The 22745-nt window shown below is 44.0% G+C and overlaps 1 protein-coding gene across 1 annotated transcript; it reads left to right on the forward strand.

The window, feature by feature from the left end:
- The first annotated feature begins 6792 nt into the window (after nucleotides 1–6792).
- LOC118237356 (neuroendocrine convertase 1-like) lies at nucleotides 6793–21990 on the forward strand. The gene is made up of 14 exons (XM_035435978.1): nucleotides 6793–7181; nucleotides 9525–9629; nucleotides 11585–11710; nucleotides 13190–13336; nucleotides 13786–13862; nucleotides 14968–15056; nucleotides 15825–15997; nucleotides 16554–16766; nucleotides 17179–17279; nucleotides 17984–18217; nucleotides 19494–19651; nucleotides 19930–20063; nucleotides 20410–20571; nucleotides 20950–21990. The coding sequence occupies exons 1-14, from the start codon at nucleotides 6990–6992 to the stop codon at nucleotides 21301–21303; spliced, it is 2265 nt and encodes a 754-aa protein (XP_035291869.1). The 5' UTR covers nucleotides 6793–6989; the 3' UTR covers nucleotides 21304–21990.
- Nucleotides 21991–22745: the final 755 nt, after the last annotated feature.

Genomic DNA, 22745 nt, shown 5'->3' on the forward strand with positions numbered 1-22745 from the left:
CATTCAAAGGTCTCTCTCTCTCTCTCTCTCTCTCTAACAACATACAAAGTTGATGGTGTGACAAATGGTTATATGCTTATTTTTGTAAAAGCCTGTGTTCTATTGCTTGTGTTCTTTTTCTCTTTTTTCTTTTCCCTCTTTTATCTGTTTTTTGTCTATCTATTGTAATACATTTTGAGTTGGTGATTTCTTTTTTTGCTCTCTCTCTCTATCAGACAAGGAAAGATAAATGCAGTTTCTTCCAAACAGGACCTCACCAAACAGGACCAGTTTGAGTGGCACATCTCTCTGTGGATGAATGCTGCTTTGCTCTGCTTTAGTCTATGAATCCTGCTTCAGTCTGGCCAATCCTGATGTAGCTGGATTATTTTGAGGGTCTGATGACGTCATAATGCCCCTGGGTCCCTGCGCGTGCTCACTGTGTTCAGAAGGCCAGAAGGAGATCCTGACTTCTCCTCTGCCCCCTACTGAGTGTGACTCATACACCCAGGTCAGAGAGAGAGGAGGAGTAGCATCAAACCAAATTCAATACAGACAGTGAGAGCGAGGGGGGAGCATAAAAACAGTTAGAAGGCAATTGTCTCTTGCCATCGCCCATGTCATCATCAAATGCATTATATACCACGCTCTAACCTATTAGGAGAAGACTGGTATAATAGCCATATTACCATGAGAACCAGCTGATCACATTCCCATTGCTTTATATCATCATTACCTTAAGCGAGTGTCATGGGAGCCAATTCAACAGACATGATTACTTATTATCAACAGTGATGCACTAAGCTTCATATCAACACTGCAAACAGTGGGCTGCCAGCAGGAATGGTTTGGCAGAACGATATCAGAGCCTGCTTTAAGAGTGCAATTCTGAATGTCACCTTAGTAGCTTTCTCATCTTCCTCCTTTGTCTGTTTGTACTCTGCCTAAGGTAGAGCTTGAGTGGAATAATAGAAAAACAAAACAACAACAACAAAAAACAACAACAACAGAAAGCGTCAGTGTGGAAGGAAACTTCCAGATGTAGCACGCATCTGAGAGTCTCAGACTGAGACGGTTCAGTGCTAAACACTCGTCTCTAAAAAAATCAACTCAGACTTCATAATTCTCTCCTACTGTGTAATGAGACTATCCTTTTTACAAAAACAAAACTTCACTTCAGACTTCAGACTCCCAAATTTCAGGGAATCAATGCCCCCCCCCCCCACCAGTTATTTCCCAGTATCCTTGATTGTCCTTGTCAGTTAACAGGATTCACGCAATATCACCTGACAACTTACTGGAAGAAAAGGCTGCTTGAATTCCGACACATGATTAGCTCAGTGAAGAAGGAACGATACGGGGGGGGGGGGGGGGGGGGGCGGTGCTCGTAGCCATGACAACCACAACCTCTGAGGCTGAAGCGATTTTGAGAGGAGAGAGGGAAAGGCTCCGTGGGGAGAGATGGCGATCGATATCGCTGATGGAGCCGCATCATCACTGCCCTGTTGTAACTGTATGATTACAGCCCCCTTTGGGAAGATTCATTTACTTTTTCTTCTGACGCAGGCAGCAGGAATGGGGTATGACAAAATCATTAATAATAGTATATTATGAAAACATAATAATATCATATGATGTGCAATAATAACAAATTTAGGAAAATTTTTATTATTATTATTATTATTATTATTATTATTATTGCGTGTCAGACCGTTGACATCTGTCAGCCATGCGTATGGTTCTCGGACAAACATATTCTCACATCTCGCATCCTCCCATTGAAAGATCATTGTGCTACTTTTCTCTGACGTTAATAAGCATATTGTTAAATACACACATATTAAATAGAATAGAAGTTGTGGGAAAGGCTGTGAGTCATGACGTAAAAACGCATACCGCTAAAACACTTGCACAGCGTGCTCTCTCCTTGTGTTCATCTTCGGCGTGTAGGAGTTGTGGACAGGCGAGGCGGAGTCACGGGACCGCCTATCGCTGCCTTCGCCGTATCAGCTGACTCATTTCCAGTGCATAGAAAATATTGACACGTGCGTACGCGGAAAGATCCCGGGGGAAGAAGCTAATGGAAAGTCAGAGAGCCTCTGCCTGTAAGGGCGTGTCCTACCCAGTATTTTCTGAACCACAAACCACATAACTCGCCATACTTTACCAGCATATACATGACCAAAAAACACTTACACAGGACTCGACCTTTGAACGAAAGGATTAATGCAGTGTCATAAACAAATTTTTATTTATTTTTTTATCTTCGCAGGATGATCACAAAGTATCCAGCACATCTGTGATTACCCTGCTCTTTCACTTAATGAGTCCCACAGCTTTACAAAAAGATATAGTCAGAATACATAGTCTGAAAGCAATACAGAGCAAACACTGGCCTTTAAATGACCTCTCTGTACACATCCGGCATCTGGCCCATTGACTGTGTGGCTCGCGCAAAGATAATATAGACCCCTGTGTGTGTATAATGTAAGAGACCTTCACTTTGACTCGTTCACATTTTGTTTGCTAAAGCAGAGGCAGGGGGCAGAAACACCACAATAAGAACTGGAACGTGGACCTGGGTTCAGAATTAACTTTGCCCGCACGACAGTTCCGTTTCGTGAGAACCAGCCATATGAGCCCCTCCCTCATCTCCTGGTCTCTCTCGTTTTTATTCCATGCCTTCTTCAGCTGTGAATGGCTCTGTGATCACTGAGCCATTCATTTCCCTCTCTTTTCCCCTTCTTTTCTGTCGCTGAGGAGGATGGGTTTCCCCCTTGAGCCCGGTTCCTTCCGAGGTTTCTTCCCATCTGCCACAGGGGGTTTTTCCTTGCCAGTGTTGCCTTAGGCTTGCTCCTGTGGGGGTTTAGGCCAGGGTTGTCTATGAAGCGTATTGAGACAACTGCTGTAAAATACGCTATGCAAATTAATTTTGATTGATTGATTGATTGAATGTCTGGGGCCCTCATTCAAAATAAAAACTAGGTTGCTTGGTTGGTAATGTTTGCTCTTGTAACCTACATACTGGCTCAGTCTTGCCAATTCAGTATGCTGAGCCACATATGTCATTCAGTAGAAACATTTCAAGTAATTCTATTTCTGCTCTGTCCACATGGTCTTACGGTGCAAATACGTTCAGGAAAGAAACATGACACGAAGGCAGATCGCTACTTTCATGTGGGTATTTTTCCACGATGCTTACGTCTCTCTAAAATTTCTTAGAATAGAACGCGATCCCTACTTTGACAACTTCCTCGTAACACATCAAGTTGCCTGTTACCACGCACGCTCTCGCAGAAGAGCAACCACACATTTCAGATTATGCTTAGTTTGCGCTTCAAAGGCTGGGAAAGAAGCAGATTGTGATTATGAGGTGCTGAATGGGGGAAGATGACAAATGCCAGTGAGCCTGGCGATGAGCGTCTCATTTGCATAAAAGAGCGAACAAGGGACCTCTGCCACAAGGTCACCCAAGGAAAAATAATAATAAAAATAAATAAATAAAATCTAATGCCAAAGGGCCTTTAATGAACGAATTCTGAATTTTAGAGCTCGAATCTGGCTCTGTTCATTGGCTTTGTCCCATTCTGCTTTGTTCATGAAGTGTCCCTTTTTAAAAATAGCATGGTTTTCTCTCTGGATTCTGTTCGAATTAGCCGAGTCGTGCGGCCGCATCATGTAAATAGAGCACATTTATTATTATCAGTTGCTTTTGTTCTGAGCTTTGTTTTTAAAGGCGAGCGACCATCGTTTTATTTCTGGCGCCTTTATCAGGCTGAATGATTCCGGTGAATTGCACTCCAGGAAGATGAGCATCCCGCCAACGCACCATTTCCTCTATAATGACAGGACAATGCTGGCCGTGAGCGGCTCACGACAACTGACTGGAAAGTATACAGTGGCGATGATACGTGTAACATTTACCACTCTTACAGTCTGTAAAAAGAATATTAAATGTTGAATATGGTGGGCGGCCCTTTAAACAGCACAAAATAATCGAATCAGTCTTTTCTAAGTTGAATAACTAGGCCTATGCATGTTTATTTTGCGATATGTCACGTACAGTTGAGGCCAAAAGTTTGCATACGCCTAGGCTAGAGATATTCGAACTCAGTTTTTCACAACTCAATTTCATGTTACCATACATTATTTTGGCAAGTCAATTAGGGCTGCTTTGTTCACATCGGAGGTAATTTTGAAACAATCGATTAGAGATTTATTTCAGCTTTAATTCACTATATCAGAATTCCAGTGGGTCAAAAGTTTACATACACCAAGTTGACTTTCTCTTTAAACAATCTGGAAGATTCCAGAAATTGATGTAATGACTTTTTAGAAGCTTCTGATTGGACAATTGCCTTAATTAGAAGTTCACTGGCACATGTGGCTGTCTTTTTACCCTTGATACCATGGGAAAACTCAGACAAGACCCTTAGAAAAAACTGTGGACCTCCACAAGCCCGGTTCCTCCTTAGGAGCAATTTCCAAACAATTGAAGGTACTACAAGCATCTGTACAAACAATTGTATGCAAATATAAAAATCTTGGGACCACACAGACACTGTGTCATTTAGGAAGGAGGCACAAATTACTCCCAGGACTCAACAAATTTTGGTCCAAAAGCTTCAACTGAACCCCAAGACAACAACAAAGGAACTGGTGAAGGAGATGGAGGCATCAGGTACTAAAGTATCTACATCCACCATTAAGAGAATCCTACATCGCCATGGCCTGAAAGGATGTCGTACAAGGAAGAAGCCCCTTCTCCAAGACCGGCATAAAAAAGCCAGAATTAAGTTTGCAGGTGATCACCAGGATGAAGACCGAGCCTTTTGGAGGAGTGTTGTCTGGTCAGATGAAAAAAATTGAACTGTTTGGCCAGTTGATCAGTGCTATGTACGGAGAAAAAGGGGTGAGGCTTTTAATTCAAAGAACACCATCCAAACTGTGAAGCATGGGGGTGGCAGCATCATGTTGTGGGCGTGTTTTGCTGGAAAAGGGACTGGTGCACTTCAGAAAATAGATGGCATCATGAGGAAGGAGGATTATCTAGAAATACTAAAGCAACACTTCAAGACATCAGCTAAAAAGTTAAAACTTGGTCGCAACCACGTCTTCCAGCAGGACAATGATGCTAAGCATACCTCCAAAGTTGTAACAAAATTACTTAAATACAATAAAGTGAAAGTATTGGAGTGGCCATCACAAAGCCCTGACCTGAATCGCATTGAAAATTTGTGGATTGAACTGAAAAAGTGTGTCTGAGTAAGGAAGCACACAAACCTGTCTGAGTTATACCAGTTCTGTCTGGAGAAATGGGCAAAAATTCCAGCAAAGTATTGTGAGAAGCCCGTGGAAGGCTACCCCAAGCGCTTGATTCAAGTTAAGCAATTAAAAGGCAATGCCACCAAATGCTAACAAAGTGTATGTAAACTTAGTTTTGACCCACTGAAAATATGATATAGTGCATAAAAGCTGAAATAAATCTGTCTCTTAGCTATTATTTTGAAATCACCTCTCATGGAAATAAAGTATATATCCTAGCTGACTTAACACAGGAAATGTGTGGTAACATGAAATGTGTGGAGTGAAAAACTGAGTTTGAATGTCTTTAGCCTAGATGTATGTAAACCTTTGGCCTCAACTGTACATATGCCTAAAGGTAGAAAACTAGAAAACAACAGGCGTCAAAAACGCCGTTTTTATCATTCGTGTCTGTTCTGCACTTATTTTTTGAATGTCGGAATCTAATTTTATTAGATTTTACTAAAACTCTTCAGCGTCATTTAAACCGTCGTCATTTCGCAGACTGCTCACCACTTAAAGCGATCTCGCAGCACTTGATGGATCTTAGGGTGAAAAGCCTTACGTTAAGAAGAAAACGCCAGGTGGTGTTCCCAGCAACTTGCCCCTCCGTCTAAAGAGCGAATTGACAACTGAATGTCACTCTGAAACTTTATAACCCGCGACAGTGACTTTATTTGGAGTAACGCAAATCGGGCACTTTTTCTGATTTCTCTAAAAGCGTCATAAAACGTATTAAAGCCCCGGGTAGGCTACGTTTATCGCGGTGGAGTGGCCTGGGTCTGCTCTTACTGTAGTAAACTAGCCTCAAATTGGATCTCGTTCATCAGAGCAGTTAACCCTTATCAGACGTTTTGTTAAATGGTTCATTCACTGAATCCTGTATTTAGCTGTCAGTGGCGCTGTCCTAAGCTGTGGTGCTGAACCACCGATATCAATGCGGCGGTTACCTGTGGGCCGGGGAAAGATTCCGTTCAAGTTAAAATAAATGTAACATGAAAAAAGATAAGACCTGACTTCACAGGCTGTGTGTGTGTGTGTGTGTGCGTGAGAGAGAGAGAGAGAGAGAGAGAGAGAAAGAGAGAGAGTAGCCTATATTCGGTTAGTTCCATACATAAGTTTGTAAGTTTCAAGACATAAATATATAGTATAGGAAAATGTATTACTACTCTACGGTGGCGGTAAATTAATAATTAATGAACGACTACAATGGATTGCCACAAAGAGCTGTGCTTTTTGTCACTTCGCCCATGAAAATGTGAACAGAACGTTAGATAAAGATAATACGTTCGATTTCTGTTATTTATTTTTATTCTTTTATTTATTGGTTAAATGACCCCCATCTCTCTCTCTCTCTCTCTCTCTCTCTCTCACAATCTCTCTCTCTCTCTCCGCATCCATCCTCGGAATAGAGAAGGACAGGTAGATTCGAATGACGTCAGAGCTCCTCGTCATTTGACGCTTAATAATTTTCTTCATTGCCTTGTTTTGCCCGGCGTTCCACGTTTATTCAGCGGGGCACCTGCGCGGCAAGAGGTTTAGTTCTTCTCGGCCAATACATAACTCAACATTAGATTTAAAGGAGATCTTCGCCAAATTAGTCAGACAGAGGACTCTCTCGTGTACCCTAAATCTGAATTTAGTTTCCGTCCGCCTCGGAATAGCTTTCCTATATACCTCAATAAACATTTTAGTTCAATTCTGATATGGATGCGGGGTGTAATCAGTCTATGAAGTGCTGTACGCTTGTGGCAGTCTGTGTTGTCATTTGCGCTGTCGCCGCTTTGGCAGAGATCGGGGACAGACAGTACACCAATGAATGGGCGGTGGAGATACCAGGCGGACCCCATGCGGCCAAAACAATCGCCCGGGAACTGGGCTACGAACTGGTCAGACAGGTAAGCTCGCCTCCGCTAAAGCAACGCAATGTGGCAGAGCAAAACAATTCAAAACCGCACTAAATAATAATAATAATAATAATAATAATGACTTGCACAGAATATGCAAATTCTACAGTCTTATTGTGTAACTTGCAACAAGAGGAGGGTCTAAAGAAAATTCTATTTTGCATAACATTATCTTTAATAAAATATTTACTGAAATAACGGTCGAGCAAGACGAGAAGTATATGTGTTTGTATTTTATTTACTGTTCTGGGAATAAAATCTATTTTATAAAAAGATAATTAATCTCAGCAAAATCCTCAGTGTAAAATAAAATGTGATAAAGTCGATTTTGCGCTGAGAGAGCAAATTTTATCCAACGCGGACTATAAAAACTCTGAGTTTAATTAACAGTGTTTACACAGTTTAATTAATGTATTATTCTTATGCCAAGATTCACGGATACATTACGATTTCAAAACGCAGATATTAACTTTGTGGCATTAATATAACTACGTTGTGTATGTGTTAGTATGTGATAGTATAGCCTTTTATGTTTCGACTTTAATGATGTTTTTTGATAGGGGAATCACTGGGAGGGAGATGAATACTATTTGGAAAATGTGCTAATTTCCGACCTGATAAAGATCACGAACGTGACATTTTCAGAGCTCCCAAGCCAGGTGAAAGCGTTCCTTTGAAATTTGGGCGGGCGCCAGTAACAATACCAATCATTCGTGGTGGTTCTTTCTCGAGACTTCTGAAGAACTTTTGAGACTGTGGTTGTTGCCATTCTCTCTTGCCATGCGTGTAAATAGCGACCGCTGTATTTAGGAGTAATTAATGTAGGTATCTCCGGGGGCTGATGAAAACAATTTTCCCCGCGTCAGGACGCTAACGGCGACAGGAAGTTATACATTATTAGTAATCTAATGCATGCTAAATAATGTAAAAAATTAAACATACATGCACCATATTGTCTATAATTTAGTCAAGCAATGAGTATGCATAATTAAATGGACTCCTTACCAATCGAACAGGAATTCAAGGGAGAAATAGTCAAATCAGCAACGTACAGTGGTTGGCTGGTGGCTGGCACGGAGAACGCAGATTATGGTACATAAACCGACTCCAGTTTAGAGCGTGCCTAGGTTACCATAGATGCGCTCATGCGACTCTGGATTGACAACGTTCAATCGCCTTCCCATGCAATGTTCATTAATGTTGGGAAGCGCATGCGAGGCCTGTGCCTTGCGCAGGGGAAGCCTGACCAATAGAAATCTATTGCTCCTGGATTCCAAGTACCCCGCGCTTGATCCTACCACCCAGTGCTCTATGAATGATGAAATTGGCTACTGAATAATCATAACCTGGACATTCAGAGATGAAGTTAATGTTCTGATGAATAGGAAAACACGGACACGTCGCTTCAGGATCAGGCTTAATTACCAAATATAATGCTACTACTACTACTACTACTACTACTAATAATAATAATAATAATAATAACGATGATAATAATAATAATAATTCACGTGCTCGCCTTTTCTCGCGTGATACATTTCCGTGATTTCTTAGCGCGTGTGACTGCGCTGCTGTTTTTCCACAGATGGAGGGAAAATGGGCGTAACCCCTACATGGTAGATCTATATTTCAAAGCCGCTTTGAAATTTCGTGGATTACATCTGTTTTTTTGTGTGTGTTTTTTTTTTGTGATAGCAACGAAATGAACCAAAAAGAAAAGGGCTGTGGTTTTACATAACACGCAGGTCATTATCCATTGTGCGAAATGGTGCGTGGCAGGGTGATAACAGGGTATGGATATATGAGCAACTCATTGCGATGTACAGTGCTACAGTTAATCTCATGCAATTGTTAGTTTGACGTCCCAAAATTAGATGTGAGAACGTTTTATGTATATGTTATAAATATTAAATGACATCTAAATGAATAAGTTATTGCTCGCACTAATAAGTTATTGCTCCCACTATTTCATCACGCAGGGAGTTTGGGTTTCTCTTTCTAGTTTTGTATTTTCTTGAAGGAGAAACAGCAGGCTGGCTATTCACAGCTGAGTATAGGAGTTCATATAGTTTTCTGCTTTCATTTTCTAATATCAAGTACCTGTTGCTAAGAGAATATGGTACTCAAAGGGCTCTTTCTCTCTCACTCTCGTAGTTATGTGGCTGACTACTTTCATGAAGGGCTGTGAGAGAAAAACAATCAGTTTCTCAGATATATAAGCATCTTATAGTTTGTGTTCAGTTTGCAGAACCTCTATTATAAAAGGTTCTGATTACCTGTTTAATCTAAGAATATACAGGCTAATTTAAGTGGATATGTTTCTCTCTTTTGCAGATAGGAGCGCTAGAGAACCATTACCTGCTAAGACACCATAGTCATCCCAGAAGGACAAGAAGAAGTGCTGATCACATGACCAGGTGGCTTTCACAGGATGAAAGGGTATTGCACTTTTTTATTTTCTTGATTATTATTTTACTCTCTGACGTTTACTCAGAATCATGTGACCATATGTTTGTGGACTCCAACTGAAATTCAGGCCAACTGACCTATAACTGAAGACTTCCTAAAACCTACTAGAACCAATCAGATTGCAAGAATTTACATAAACCAAACAAATTGTTACTTCGCTTTTCCAGTTGTTCTAGAGCAAGTGTGTCAAATCCTATCTGAAAAGGGCCAGTGTGGGTCCAGGTTTTTGCTTTAACCCTGCACTAAGACCCTGTTATAGGGGTGGAGTATGTGGGCATATGGCCAACATATATGGCCAAGTGCACGTCTCTTACAATAAAGAAACAATTAAACATGAAAACATCAATAATTCCGGGCAAACCCTAAATGAGGCTTCTCTCTCCTGTTGACGGACACTGCTCAAGTCCTCTGTTTCTATTTGAAATAGATAACGGAACTGGCGTCCGGGCGTCGGCGCGCTATCTAGGAGGGAAACGAGACAGTTCCTTATGACAAGGAAACGATTCACAACACGAGAACATTAATTTCCTACCACCTGCAGACATCCGGCCTCTGGCGAGCTCGTCGGGCCGAACGCCCCCCCGTCAATGGACGCAAGTCACTTACCGACAATTGAGCCAGTAATAGAATAGATAGTAGTAGGCTTTGTGTGCTTAACTGAAATCATTTCTCGTCGTCTGGTTTTTTTGTGTGCCGTGCGCACTGTGTTGAAGATGCGGAAGGCTCATTGTGTTTGTCATAATGGCCCTTGAGTGGAGGGGATTGTTGAATGAGGTTAAACGTCATAACACACCTATATTAATACACATATATAACTCGACAAATCATAGAGTCCTCAAGTGGAGTCATCCCCCCATCTCTCTTTCCCTCTCTGTATCTCTCTGTCTATCCACCTCTCTGTGTGTGTCTCTCTCTCTGCACTAGCTTTTATCATAGTGTGGAACATTTCTAATGAAGGGAGGTGTGGCTTCTGTACAAAGTGCTGAGCCTGTATTAGCAAGCTGTTATCTGATAATACAATGCCACTGAATTGAACATTATTTCACCCACAGGTGACTAGCTTTAGGAGCATAATTAATATTTCATATCCCTGGTAGAGTGAAAATAGGCACATTTGCCTTTAAGAACTCTGGGGACATTGTGTTTATGCATGTATTTAGCACATACATCTGTGTGTATATGCATGTAGGTAGTTATGTGCATGTTTAAAAGTGGGAACGTATTTGTGTGTATTGTTAGACTTGAGATGTGTTCTTATGCAGCTTTGTATGCCTGAGTGTGTGTGTGTGTGTGTGTGTATGTCTGTGTGCTTGCGTGTGTGTGTGCATGCATGTGTGTGTGTGTCTGACTGTGAGCTTGTATGTGTGTATGTATTTGTGGTGTTTTTGTGATCTTGTTTAGCACAGTGAGGTGTGTGTGTGAGTCTGTCTGTGAGCTTGTGTGTGCACATGTGTGTGTGTGTGTGTGCATGCATGTATGTGTCTGTCCGTGAGCTTGTGTGTGCATGCAGGTGTGTGTGTGTGTGTCTGTCTGTGAGATTATGTGTGCATGCACGTGTGTGTGTGTGTGTGTGTGTGTATGTCTGTGTGCTTGCGTGTGTGTGTGCATGCATGTGTGTGTGTGTCTGACTGTGAGCTTGTATGTGTGTATGTATTTGTGGTGTTTTTGTGATCTTGTTTAGCACAGTGAGGTGTGTGTGAGAGTCTGCCCTGGAGCTTGTGTGTGAACATGTGTGTGTGTGCATGCATGTGTGTGTCTGTCCGTGAGCTTGTGTGTGCATGCAGGTGTGTGCGTGTGTGTCTGTCTGTGAGATTATGTGTGCATGCACGTGTGTGTGTGTGTGTATGTGTCTGTCTGTGAGCTTGTGTGTGTGTGTGTGTGTTTAGGGACACAGTGGCAGTAACCCTGCTTAACTGTGTGTGCAGGTGTGGTGGGCGGAGCAGCAATATGAGAAGCAGCGCAGGAAGAGGGCACCGCTGGGGGCAGGGTGTCCGGGCTGCTCGGTGGACCAGCTCTTCGATGACCCCATGTGGTCTCAGCAGTGGTACCTGGTGAGTTTTCAGTACAGAGACGCAAATCCACAGGATGCAGGATGACCACATCTCAGGCATTCTGACCGGCTCACAGCAATGCAGTGCTGTGATTGAACACGAAGATTTCAGGAGCCCACAAATGGGTAGCGCCCTGGGATTTTTTTTCTCTCCATGATTCACTTATCTGTATAAATCTCTAACTGTACTCTCAAAACAAAGAGGATGGAGGGAAAGGGGGAAGGACAGACAGAAGGAGGATGGAGGGAATGCACCGTGATTCGTTTTGTGTTTGCAGAATGCTTTGCAATCACAGCACAGTTTTGGTGTTGTCATGGAGAAGCAGCAGGAAACCAGTGAGTTTGCACTCGAGTAAGGATTTCTAAAGTGCTACATTTGCATTTGTGTGTGCGTGTGTGTATGGGCATTCATGCATGCATGTGTGTGTGTGTGTGAATGGCAGATGGAGTGAGACCTTGCTTGTTCAGTAGCTAGTAAGTAAATTTGCTTTATTAATCACGTCTAAAAAGAAAGGAAGACAGAAACATAAAATTCATGGTCTGGTAGGAAGTGAATAAATACACTGATGGCTCTGATGGCTCCCATAATGCAATGTTCCAGCAAAGTCCAGTCTAATGGGAGCATCAGGGCCTCATTACAGAGCACAAAAAACAACAAACAAATAGAAGTCAGTTTGTACACTCCTGAACGGGACCAGTGAGCTTTTATGGGCCCTCTTTATGAATCCTCTTTATGAATATTATCAAAAACAAAACCCCTTTTTGGCAGTGATCCAAATACAAAAAACCCCTGCTGTTCAGAAGCAGTGGGGACTCGCTGTGGTCTGATATTCCAGTACAGGTAGATCCTGTACATGACATGCTGCAAAGGGTGCCTTAGATTGATTTACATATTATTCTCCCAACTATGAGTCATATAGTCCTTGAGTGGAGTCATTCTCTCTCTCTGTCTCTTTCTCCCTCCCTCCTTCCGGTCACTGATTGTCCAGCTGATTTCATGTAAATTGATTCTCCCGTTTCTTGTATGCCCTTGGCAGAGATGGCAGGTTTAAAACACCCCATTATTACACAAGCTGTATTTCCCTGTGACCAACGTAAGGGGGGAGGGACGCATAGTGTTCTTTTATACAGCGTGTAGCTTTTCTACAGGTTGCCCTCAATGCAGCTGACTTCAGATATAACAAGGGTTATAAGTCCTTCCTGTTCTTTCTTCAACTTAATATTCTGAATGAAATGTGTGGTACATTTACCCATAAAAATATTTTTTTATATAGATCACTGGATAAAATCACTTTTGAAAGACATGCCTGCATCTTCTACACTCTCAGTATATTTCCATCTTTTCTCTCTCCTCTTCTCCTCTCCCTGCTTCCTCAACGTCTGTTTGTGGCATCAATGACCTATAGTCTAAACTTATTTTGTTGTCATGACGACAGTTTTCCCTTTCACTCACGTCCTTCTCTCATTGTTTATTTTTAAGCAAGACACCAGGACGTCCCCCTCCCTTCCCAAACTGGACCTCCATGTCATCCCCGTATGGAAGAAGGGCATCACGGGAAAGGGCGTGGTCATCACCGTGTTGGACGACGGCCTGGAGTGGAACCACACGGACATCTACCCCAACTACGTAAGAGCGTTACCATGGCGATTCACAGATGAAAACAAAGGCACAAAGTGCCATTGATGCAAAGCACTATTCCGCTGCTTGGGTGCAAATATCTCCCCCTTGTGGAAATTCTTCAGCCTGCTAAACATGAATGAATGAGTGAGTGAGTGAATGAATGTGTGTTTGAGTGAGTGAATCACAAGCTATGTCCATGAGGTTCCTTGCATCTAAAAGGTGCTCGTGAAAGGTACTTTTTAAATTAGTATCCAAATAAGACATGATTGCACTTTCAGTTGTACATTTGGGAAATTGCCTCCTTAAAGAACAAAAATATACCCCCACTGTACCTTTATTTCTAGTAGTACACGGACCAATAAGATCCCTACAGGAGCAGGCCTTCTACTGCAGTATTAACTGCTTGCGTCAGACTGCACAGTACGTGACTGTAACGGTCTGTCCTTCTGTCCTAGGATCCAGCTGCAAGTTATGACTTCAACGACAACGACCCTGACCCATTTCCCAGATACGACTCCACCAATGAGAACAAGTGAGTGAGGAGACGCTGAGCCGGATTGGCGGAGAGGGCTGTAGAGCAGTAAAGACACGGTGTGCCTATTCTGAATGACGCTCTTGGCTTTGTGTCGGTTCATTCAAGCCCCACTTTCCAGTGGTGCTTTTCTTGCCGTGCATTACCTGTTGCTGCTAGGCAAACACAGGATGACACGAGCAATGCAAACAAGAATATAATTTTAAAACAGAATTTTAAAATCTATTACATGGTGCCATCCCTCTCTCTCTGCCTCTCACTGACTCTCACTCCATGTCTCTCTCCCCCCTCTCTTTCTCTGCTTTCTCCTCTCTTTCCTCTCTCTCACCCACTCAATCATTAACTCACTCACTCGCTTTCTCTTTTGTCTCATTTACTGCACACAAACCGTTTCAGCTGAAAATAGGTTCACGAAGAACAATCAGAACAATCTACCCCCCTCCTCCTCTCTCTCTCTTTCTCCCCATTTCTCTCACATTTGATTGGATGACTCATTGATTCCCCCGTCACTCTATCATGCCTTCTAAGAATGTGCGTAACAGTCCCAGATGTGGCGTGCGCGTGTGCACACGGACACACGCACACACATGTGCGTCACTTGAACATGCTGCTCTCAATTGGAGCTAACTCCCTCTTTGTGTCCTCAGAACGCTTCTGTAAGCACTTAGGAATCAGTAAACATAGTAACAGAACAGAAGTATGGGGGGGGTGGGGGGTGTGGGTGGGGGCAGGATGCTTGCACAATTCTAAGTAGGTAAATCAGTGCCACTTTATATATACATGAATACAGTATGCATCAATAGAGATTGACTCACTCAGAAAACAGATCGGTGGTGAAATTAGTCTTTCTGTTTGTTAGTTACGGCAGGGCTCCAGCTGTCACTCAAACACACATCCCTCAGTGCTCTTACCTTATCTTAACAGAAATCCCATTCACGCCTATATCGTGCTAAGCCGTACCATTTTGTAAACCATTTCCTATCATAAAATTTTGTACGTGACTGGGTTTACCTCAGAAATAAACAGGCTGTTGTGTTTTCTGTGTTTGTGTGCGTGCGTGTGTGTGCGTGTGTGTGTGTGTGTGTGTGTGTGTGTGTGTGTCCAGGCATGGAACACGATGCGCCGGGGAGATTGCTATGCAGGCCAACAACAAGAAGTGCGGAGTTGGTGTGGCCTTCAACGCGAAGGTCGGAGGTACGTTTTTTAAAAAACTTTTCTTTAAGTCAATCTTAGCAAAACAATCACAGTTTTAACTGCATCGCTTAGCCAACAGTAGATAGATACACAGTAGATGGAGGCACAGCTTATTCTTGTTTTGATTCGGTGTGGCTTTCGCCCATGTTGCTTGTAAAAGTGGGCCACAGAGAGATGATTGCTGATATAATTAGGCCGTTAGGAACTAGGTCAGCCCCGAGTAAAGGCGGGACAGATCGAAACAGGAGCGGAAAACGCTAGAAAGGCCCGCACAGCCGCCTGGCCCGTCGTTAAACGGGAGCACACCTGTTACGAAAGCTGCGTCTGCATAACCGCAAGCACCTGTCTGTGTGTTTCACTGGAGGATGGAGATGCGCCGGTGCTGAGTCACCTGCAATTACACTAATGGGCAACCCGGTTTCCCTCTTTGTTCAGTCTCTTTTTCTCTCACACACTCTCTATTTCACTCTTTCTCTTTCTTTCTCTTTGAAACAAAAGTCCCCTTTATACTGTATACCACATATAAGTCCCCCTATGCAGGTGATAAATGTTCTAGTTGTTTCCTATAAGTTCCCTATAAGGGGACCACAATCCCCTATAGGTTATAAAGCTGCCATAAAATGTGTTATGAAAGTATGTATCCGCTAACACTCTCTCCCTTTCCCCCCCTTTCTGTCCTCTCTCTCTCTCTTTCTCCCCCCCTCTCTCTCCCCCCTCTCCCCCCCTTCTCCCTATCTCTGTACCCCCTCTTTCCCTCCCCTCCCTCAGGGATTCGTATGTTGGATGGGATTGTGACAGACGCCATAGAGGCGAGCTCCATCGGCTTTAACCCCAACCACGTGGACATCTACAGTGCCAGCTGGGGCCCCAACGATGACGGCAAGACAGTGGAAGGGCCCGGCCGCCTGGCCCAGAAAGCCTTTGAGTATGGCATCCAGAAGGTGAGGAGGAACCGGGGGCATGGGGGCCTTCTAGAAGCTTCCACCTGCAGACTGACCATCCATCCTATTCTGTTCACAAACCCAGTTGGGGCCAGAATTCACATTTTGTCTCAAAGTAGGAGTACTGACCTAGGATCAGTTTTGCCTTTTAGTTTATATTGGATAACATTAGGATATCGACAGGGGAAACCTGATTCTTGTTCAGTCGGAGTGTTCTGGCTTAAAAGTGCTTTCCGATTGTGAGTGCATTATAAATCCAGTAAATCATTACTATGTGACTATTCTTGTAGAATTAATTGGTTGATTATATCTGTTGTTGTATCTTGTGTATTCTTGTGTGCCTGTTTTAACACTGCTGCAACTGAATTGCCCCCATGGGACAATAAAGATCTATTGATTGATTGGTTTATTGATTTACTTGATTATCCTGTATCCTGTCTTGGGGTTGCCTGGTTCGTAACTTTAGCAGTCAGGTATGTGTAATTTAAGGACATGTAAGTGTTAACATTATGACTCACGGTCCACAACCCCCCCATCTCTCCATGGTCTCTTACAGGGGCGGGGCGGAAAGGGCTCCATCTTTGTGTGGGCTTCGGGGAACGGGGGCAGGCAGGGGGACAACTGCGACTGCGACGGCTACACGGACAGCATCTACACCGTCTCCATCAGCAGTGCCTCCCAGCAGGGCGTGTCCCCCTGGTACGCCGAGAAGTGCTCCTCCACCCTGGCCACCGCCTACAGCAGTGGGGACTACACCGACCAGAGGATCGTGAGTGGTCCCGCCTCCCTTTTCTCCAGCCCCGCCCCTCTCCCTGTGTCCCGCCCATCCCTCTGTCCTGTTGTCTCCTCTGGTTCTGTCCTCTTTGGTCCTCACTCTGTTTCTCTCGTCTTCCTGTTTCTCCAACCCATCATACCTCTGTCTTCCTGTTTTTTCTTTTTACTTCTATCCTTCCCTGTCTCTTCTTTCTTGTATTCTCACCTTTCCTTTCCTCTCCCACTTCCTCTCCCCATTCTCCCTGCTGTTGATTCAAATCATAGGAGGGGATTGTGTTCTCTTCTCTTTCTTGTCCCTTCTTTTCCCCCTCCTTCCCCTCCCCTGTTCTTTCTGTATCTGATTGTGTGCTTTTTATTTCTGACACTGACGTCCATTAACGGCACTGCAAAACCCTGTTGTTTTTCAGACCAGCGCAGATTTGCACAATCAGTGCACAGAGACGCACACGGGGACCTCGGCTTCTGCACCACTGGCTGCTGGGATATTCGCTCTGGCCCTGGAACAGAAGTACGTCACTCGTTCATGCGGATAAATCCAAGCCCACGCAATCTCATGTGCTGCTGCACTTAAGCACGCACCATTAGCCAACGCAGGGAACATTAGCTTCCGAGACTTAATATGGCTTAAAGGAGAAACAGAAGTATTACAATATTGATTAAATAATTTATGTAAGTGCCAGTGAACCTATATGCTGTTTATTATATGCAGGGACATATTTGGTGCATTGTACCAGAATGTTCTGGCATTTTATCTTCCCTTGCTTTTACCGGGCAGGGTAAAAACACAGGGACCTGCTTAACCTTATGAAACAGTTACAGAGTGCTATGACTAGTGTACAATAAGGACAGAGACATGCAGAGCATCTATATGTTAGTTATGTCTGGACTGTTAATATGATTTGACAAGCAAATGTGTACAGTGGTCAAAAAAGGTATTTAAATACAAAACTTTGTACAAATCATTTTTCTTAAGGAAACAGGAGACGCAAATTCTTTGGGGGTTATATACTAAGTTTTATAATAATTTATTGGTGAATGATTTTGATGAGAAGAAGAGAAATTAAGGGGGAATATTCAGCAGGATTTATGGTAATTTATCAGAAAACGATACTGGTAAGAGAAGAAGAGAAATCAGGTTTTAGGGTGTGACCGTAGGCTCCGCCAACTGCTCAAATTCGGTCTCACCTTTGGGCGTGGCTCTCTCCCATACAGCCCCGACCTCACCTGGCGGGACCTCCAGCACCTGGTGGTGTGGACCTCGGAGTTCGACCCGCTGGCCAACAACCCAGGCTGGAAGCGGAACAGCGCCGGGCTCATGGTGAACAGCCGCTTTGGGTTCGGTCTCCTCAACGCCAAGGCCCTGGTGGACCTGGCCGACCCCAAGGCGTGGAAACACGTCCCAGAGAAGAGGCTGTGCGTCATCAAGGACGACGCCTTCCGGCCCAGGTAGGGGACCGAGGGGGACATGTATGTACAGGCATGCAATATTTTAACCATACCAGTTTATTGACTTTACCTCACTTTTCATAGCACCATGGCACATTACACTAACAGTTTAAAAATATTCAGAATATATTGGTCCATATTTCCCACCCTTCATAGGCATACATGAAGGTCTAGTGAGTGAAAAAAGCATGACGATGCCGTGCCCTTTGGTTTAATCTGTGCATAAAGCAAATGTGAAATCCCCGCCCATAATCCAGGCAGTGGCAGTTATGCTAACATCCGCCTAGTGCTGCGGCTATACTCGTTAGCCTTTAGCCGTTTCCATTTAAAGGCCGGTGCACTGTGGCCATAAACCCGTGTTTTCTGTTTTAAAACCACAGCAAATTTGAAAGAAAGATTTGACCATCTCATTCACACGGTTGGGGGCCCGCAGATGTTTAATAGTAAAATCGTCAGTTAGACAGTAGGAATGTGCGACTGGGGAGGGGCTGGGCTTCGGTATTGTTGGAAAAAAAATAACATTACCCAGCCACCTAGCGCTGTGGCTCTGAGATAAGAGGAATGGGGTTAGCGGGTTACCGCCAATCCGCCGATTATTCCCAGACTGCGGATGCACCAATAGGAATGTTTTTGCTTTTTTTTTTTTTTTTTTTTTTTGGAGGCGGGGAACACGGTTGTTAAATGCTTTCATAATCTGAGCACTAATCCAGCGGAGCATTAGACCATATAATCCCATAATTGCTTCCTGTGAGGTCCATCATGATGTACCCCCGTCTTTCATATTACAGGTGTCATTTCTGTTATGCTGCTATGGCATATTTCAATTATATTTCAGTTTTAAATAAACACCCATCCATCCATCCATTAACTATACCCACTTATCCTGGGCAGGGTCGCGGGGGATGCTGGAGTCTATCCCAGCGTGCATTGGGCAAGAGGCAGGAATACACACCACCATCTGTCTATATATACACAAATTTTGAAATGCCATCCCTGTATTTTTTTCAGTTGTTCTGCAGAATGCACTGTGCACAACTGTATGAACAACATTTCATTCTCGAGTTGGGAGCTACTGCCTATCCTTTTTGTGGGTGACTGAGGCATTGTGAAGCGTGAATCCCTTTCTTGAGTCCACCTGTCAGGAAGTCACACATCTTCTCTTGTGTCCTTTATCACTAGAGAGAACAAGCCTGAATCCAGAGGGAGTGGCTTGGAACACCCCTGTGGTTTCCACGTTATGCATCAACCTCTTCCTTCATTGGTTCCTCTATTACAGGAAGATGAAAACTGCCAGTGAGATCACCATAGAGATCCCCACTAAAGCCTGTGCCGGGGAGGACAGCGCCATCCGGTCGCTGGAGCATGTGCAGATGGAGATCAGCATCGAGTACACCAGAAGAGGAGACCTGCGCATCGTCCTCACTTCTCCTTCAGGTACCAAACACACCTGTACCCCTATATATCACCCTCACTTCTCCTTCAGGTACCAAACATACCTGTACCCCTATATATCACCCTCACCTCTCCTTCTGGTACCAAGCACACATGTACACAGTACGCCCAAACAATCACCTCTCTCCTTTCCTTTGGGTATCTAACACACCTTTGCACACCTGAACACTGCGCTTCACACTCACCTCTCATTAGGTACAGAACACACCTTTGCACACCTTCCTCAGTGTTTGAGTGAGTGCTGTGTTACATTCCCCCAGGCACCAGCACTGTCCTGCTGGCGGAGAGAGAGAGGGACACGTCCTCCAGCGGCTTCAGAAACTGGGCCTTCATGTCCGTGCACACCTGGGGGGAAGACCCCACGGGCACCTGGACCCTCACCATCACAGATGTGGTGAGTCAGAGCGCCCCCGTGGTCCTGGAGTACTGAACTGCAGGGAGGGTGTGTGATTTTAAAATCCCCAGATGAGCTTCAGTCTGACATGTGCATTGTGGGGACGCTACTTTTTTCAGGCACTTCATCATTTGTGTAAGACTGTTATAATGCAAGTTAATTATATCACATACATGGAAAGCCAACCTTGCAACAGATATTTATTAGCAAGCCAGAGAGCAGGTCATATGCTGGTACAGGTATTGTCCAGAGAACCACACTCTGTGGTCTCACTGCCTCTCACGTGATAGAAGGAGGGGTTAATTCAAAAAGTCATTCCTCCTTCTGTCCGTGTCTGTGCGTGCAGTCTGGCCGTGCAGAGAATGAGGGGCAGGTGGTGGACTGGAGGCTGATTCTGCACGGAACGCAGGACCGGCCGGAGCACATGAAGAAGCAGAGGGTTTACCAGCCCTACAACGCCGTTCAGAATGACCGCCGGGGCGTGGAGCAGACGGAGGAAATGACGGAGGTGGGAGGGGGACCTGCAGCGGCGCACACGCACACACACGTACACACACACACACACGCAGTACGTGCACACACTCACACACACACGCACACACACACGCCCACACACGCAGGCACGCACACTCAAAAACAAGTACACATACACACACTCCTGTGTGCAGACACATGCCCATGCATAACCACATATACATACGCATGAAAACTCTCATACACATACATACGCACGCACACACACACATGCACACACTACGCATACACACACACACCCTCAAGCACACACGCACTCATACTCATTCATATCCAAACGCACCAGTCGAATTTCTCTCTTCTCAGCAGTACTGATACCCTCTCCTTCTCCTATCTGTCTGTCTGTCTATAGTTGTTCCCCTCAAAACCCCACACGTCCCAGAAGGCCAAGGCCACTCCAGGTAACTCCGCTGGAGGCGCACGGAAGGCGACCGCCCCCTACAACGCCCTCATCAACGTCCTGAAATCAGCCTTCCGAGAGCGCCCCTCGTCAGGACGATCCCACGCCAGGCACCCTCTGGGCACGTCCGAGCGCGTTTCCTACCAGGACCTCTACCAGGTCCTGGACATGCTCAATAAACACAGAGGCCTGGAGGACAAGCTGTACGGACATTACGGGGAGGGATTTCACCGAAGCAAGCCGTACAGACGCCAAAACGGCAGGCTAATGCAGGCTCTCGTCGACATGCTCACGGAAGAACGCTAGTGAGTCCGGCCACAGGGGGGAGCCAGAGAGCAGAGTGCTGGTGCAGTCTGTCATGGTGTGAGAAGGAGAGGGAAGTGAGAGACAAAATCAAAGAAATAAGAAAGAAAGCTTCGGAGGATAACATCAGCTCTTCCAGTGAAATTGATCTGTTTCTGTCATTTTTGGCCTGATCTGATTGCTTTCATTTTGTTTTGTTCTGGTCTGCCGCATTACATTTTGAATGTTTGTTTTTGATGGCTGTCCAGAGTGTATCAATATATTTAAGTTTTCTGCATAATGGTCTAATTAATGGTTTTCCAATAGTGGGCAATAATTAAATGAATGGGTTACCTTCAAAAGACTAAAATTCTACCTATCCTTGTCTGCTTTGGAAAATCTGGGCCAGCAAAAAAAAAAGGTTGACACAGTCCTGTTTAGATCAACACTCACCATTTCTGCAGAACACTGTAGTAGACTCTTGCTCTGGGTAGTGTTACCCCTACCCCAATTATATATAGGCCTATTTATAGATTAAATCCAAAGTGTGAACTGGCTATATCTGTCACATTCCAGACAAGGAGCTCATTTTCAGAACTATATTTTTACTGCAACTAGTTTTATATCTCAGAATAAAGATAACAGCACAGATATTTATTGTTTCTAGCATTTACTAAAATACAAGTACACAGACATTCGAAATTTATATTTTAAAATACTTTCTTGCACACTTAATTACAGTATCAGTTGAGATGAATGAATGGATTCTTTGTGACAGCTCCTTTCTGACTGAATAATAATGGAAAGAAACTGTGACGTTCAATGAACAGGAGTGTATGGTATGTAGGCTATCTATGCAATACACTGTATAAAGTACTGTGCCTGCTCAGTGGTGAATAAGCTAGAATGATGTGAGGCTTTCAGCCCTGAGTTCTGTATACCTTCACAAGGTTACAGGCATCACGCGGTTTGTGGCACATCCAACTGCTAATCCTGTTAGCACAACTGGAAATATGTTTTCGTTGTTTGCCAACCGCCTGAGTTTAGGGATGTGTTAAGCTGCCTTTATATCCACTGGACACATGTATGTAAGAGTATTTGTTGCTTTAATGTCGGAGAAGCCGTTTTCTATTCATTTATGTAGGCCTACAGTAGGCTACTGACAGCGATTCCGACAGTGAATCGCGATGTATCATTACATAAACCGTGGTCCTAAGTTATAATGACAAGGCGACGCAAGTTAATATTTGGTTAAATGTGCTTGCACCGCCTGTACAACACTTGAATGTGACGTTGTATACCCGTCATTCCTCATATTTCGGCGCAGTTATATAGTAAATGTAGTTATATCATACTTGTTTTTTTTCCCCTTCGTGTCTAAGTAGGGTACATGCAATTTAAAATGAAGTAGGGCAAATGCAAAGGTCCTGCTGAAAATTAGATTTTCTCTATGTGAACAGTGTACT

The sequence above is a fragment of the Anguilla anguilla genome, chromosome 10 (assembly GCF_013347855.1).
Source record: "Anguilla anguilla isolate fAngAng1 chromosome 10, fAngAng1.pri, whole genome shotgun sequence".
Taxonomy (NCBI): domain Eukaryota; kingdom Metazoa; phylum Chordata; class Actinopteri; order Anguilliformes; family Anguillidae; genus Anguilla; species Anguilla anguilla.

What these genes read in the sequence shown, in the direction of transcription:
- LOC118237356 (XM_035435978.1), top strand. Translation starts at nt 6,990, where the DNA reads ATGGATGCGGGGTGTAATCAGTCTATGAAGTGCTGTACGCTTGTGGCA. An exon ending in ACTACACCGACCAGAGGATC is followed by an intron (nt 16,767 to 17,178) that starts GTGAGTGGTCCC and finishes GTTGTTTTTCAG; the next exon opens with ACCAGCGCAGATTTGCACAA. An exon ending in AGACGGAGGAAATGACGGAG is followed by an intron (nt 20,572 to 20,949) that starts GTGGGAGGGGGA and finishes GTCTGTCTATAG; the next exon opens with TTGTTCCCCTCAAAACCCCA.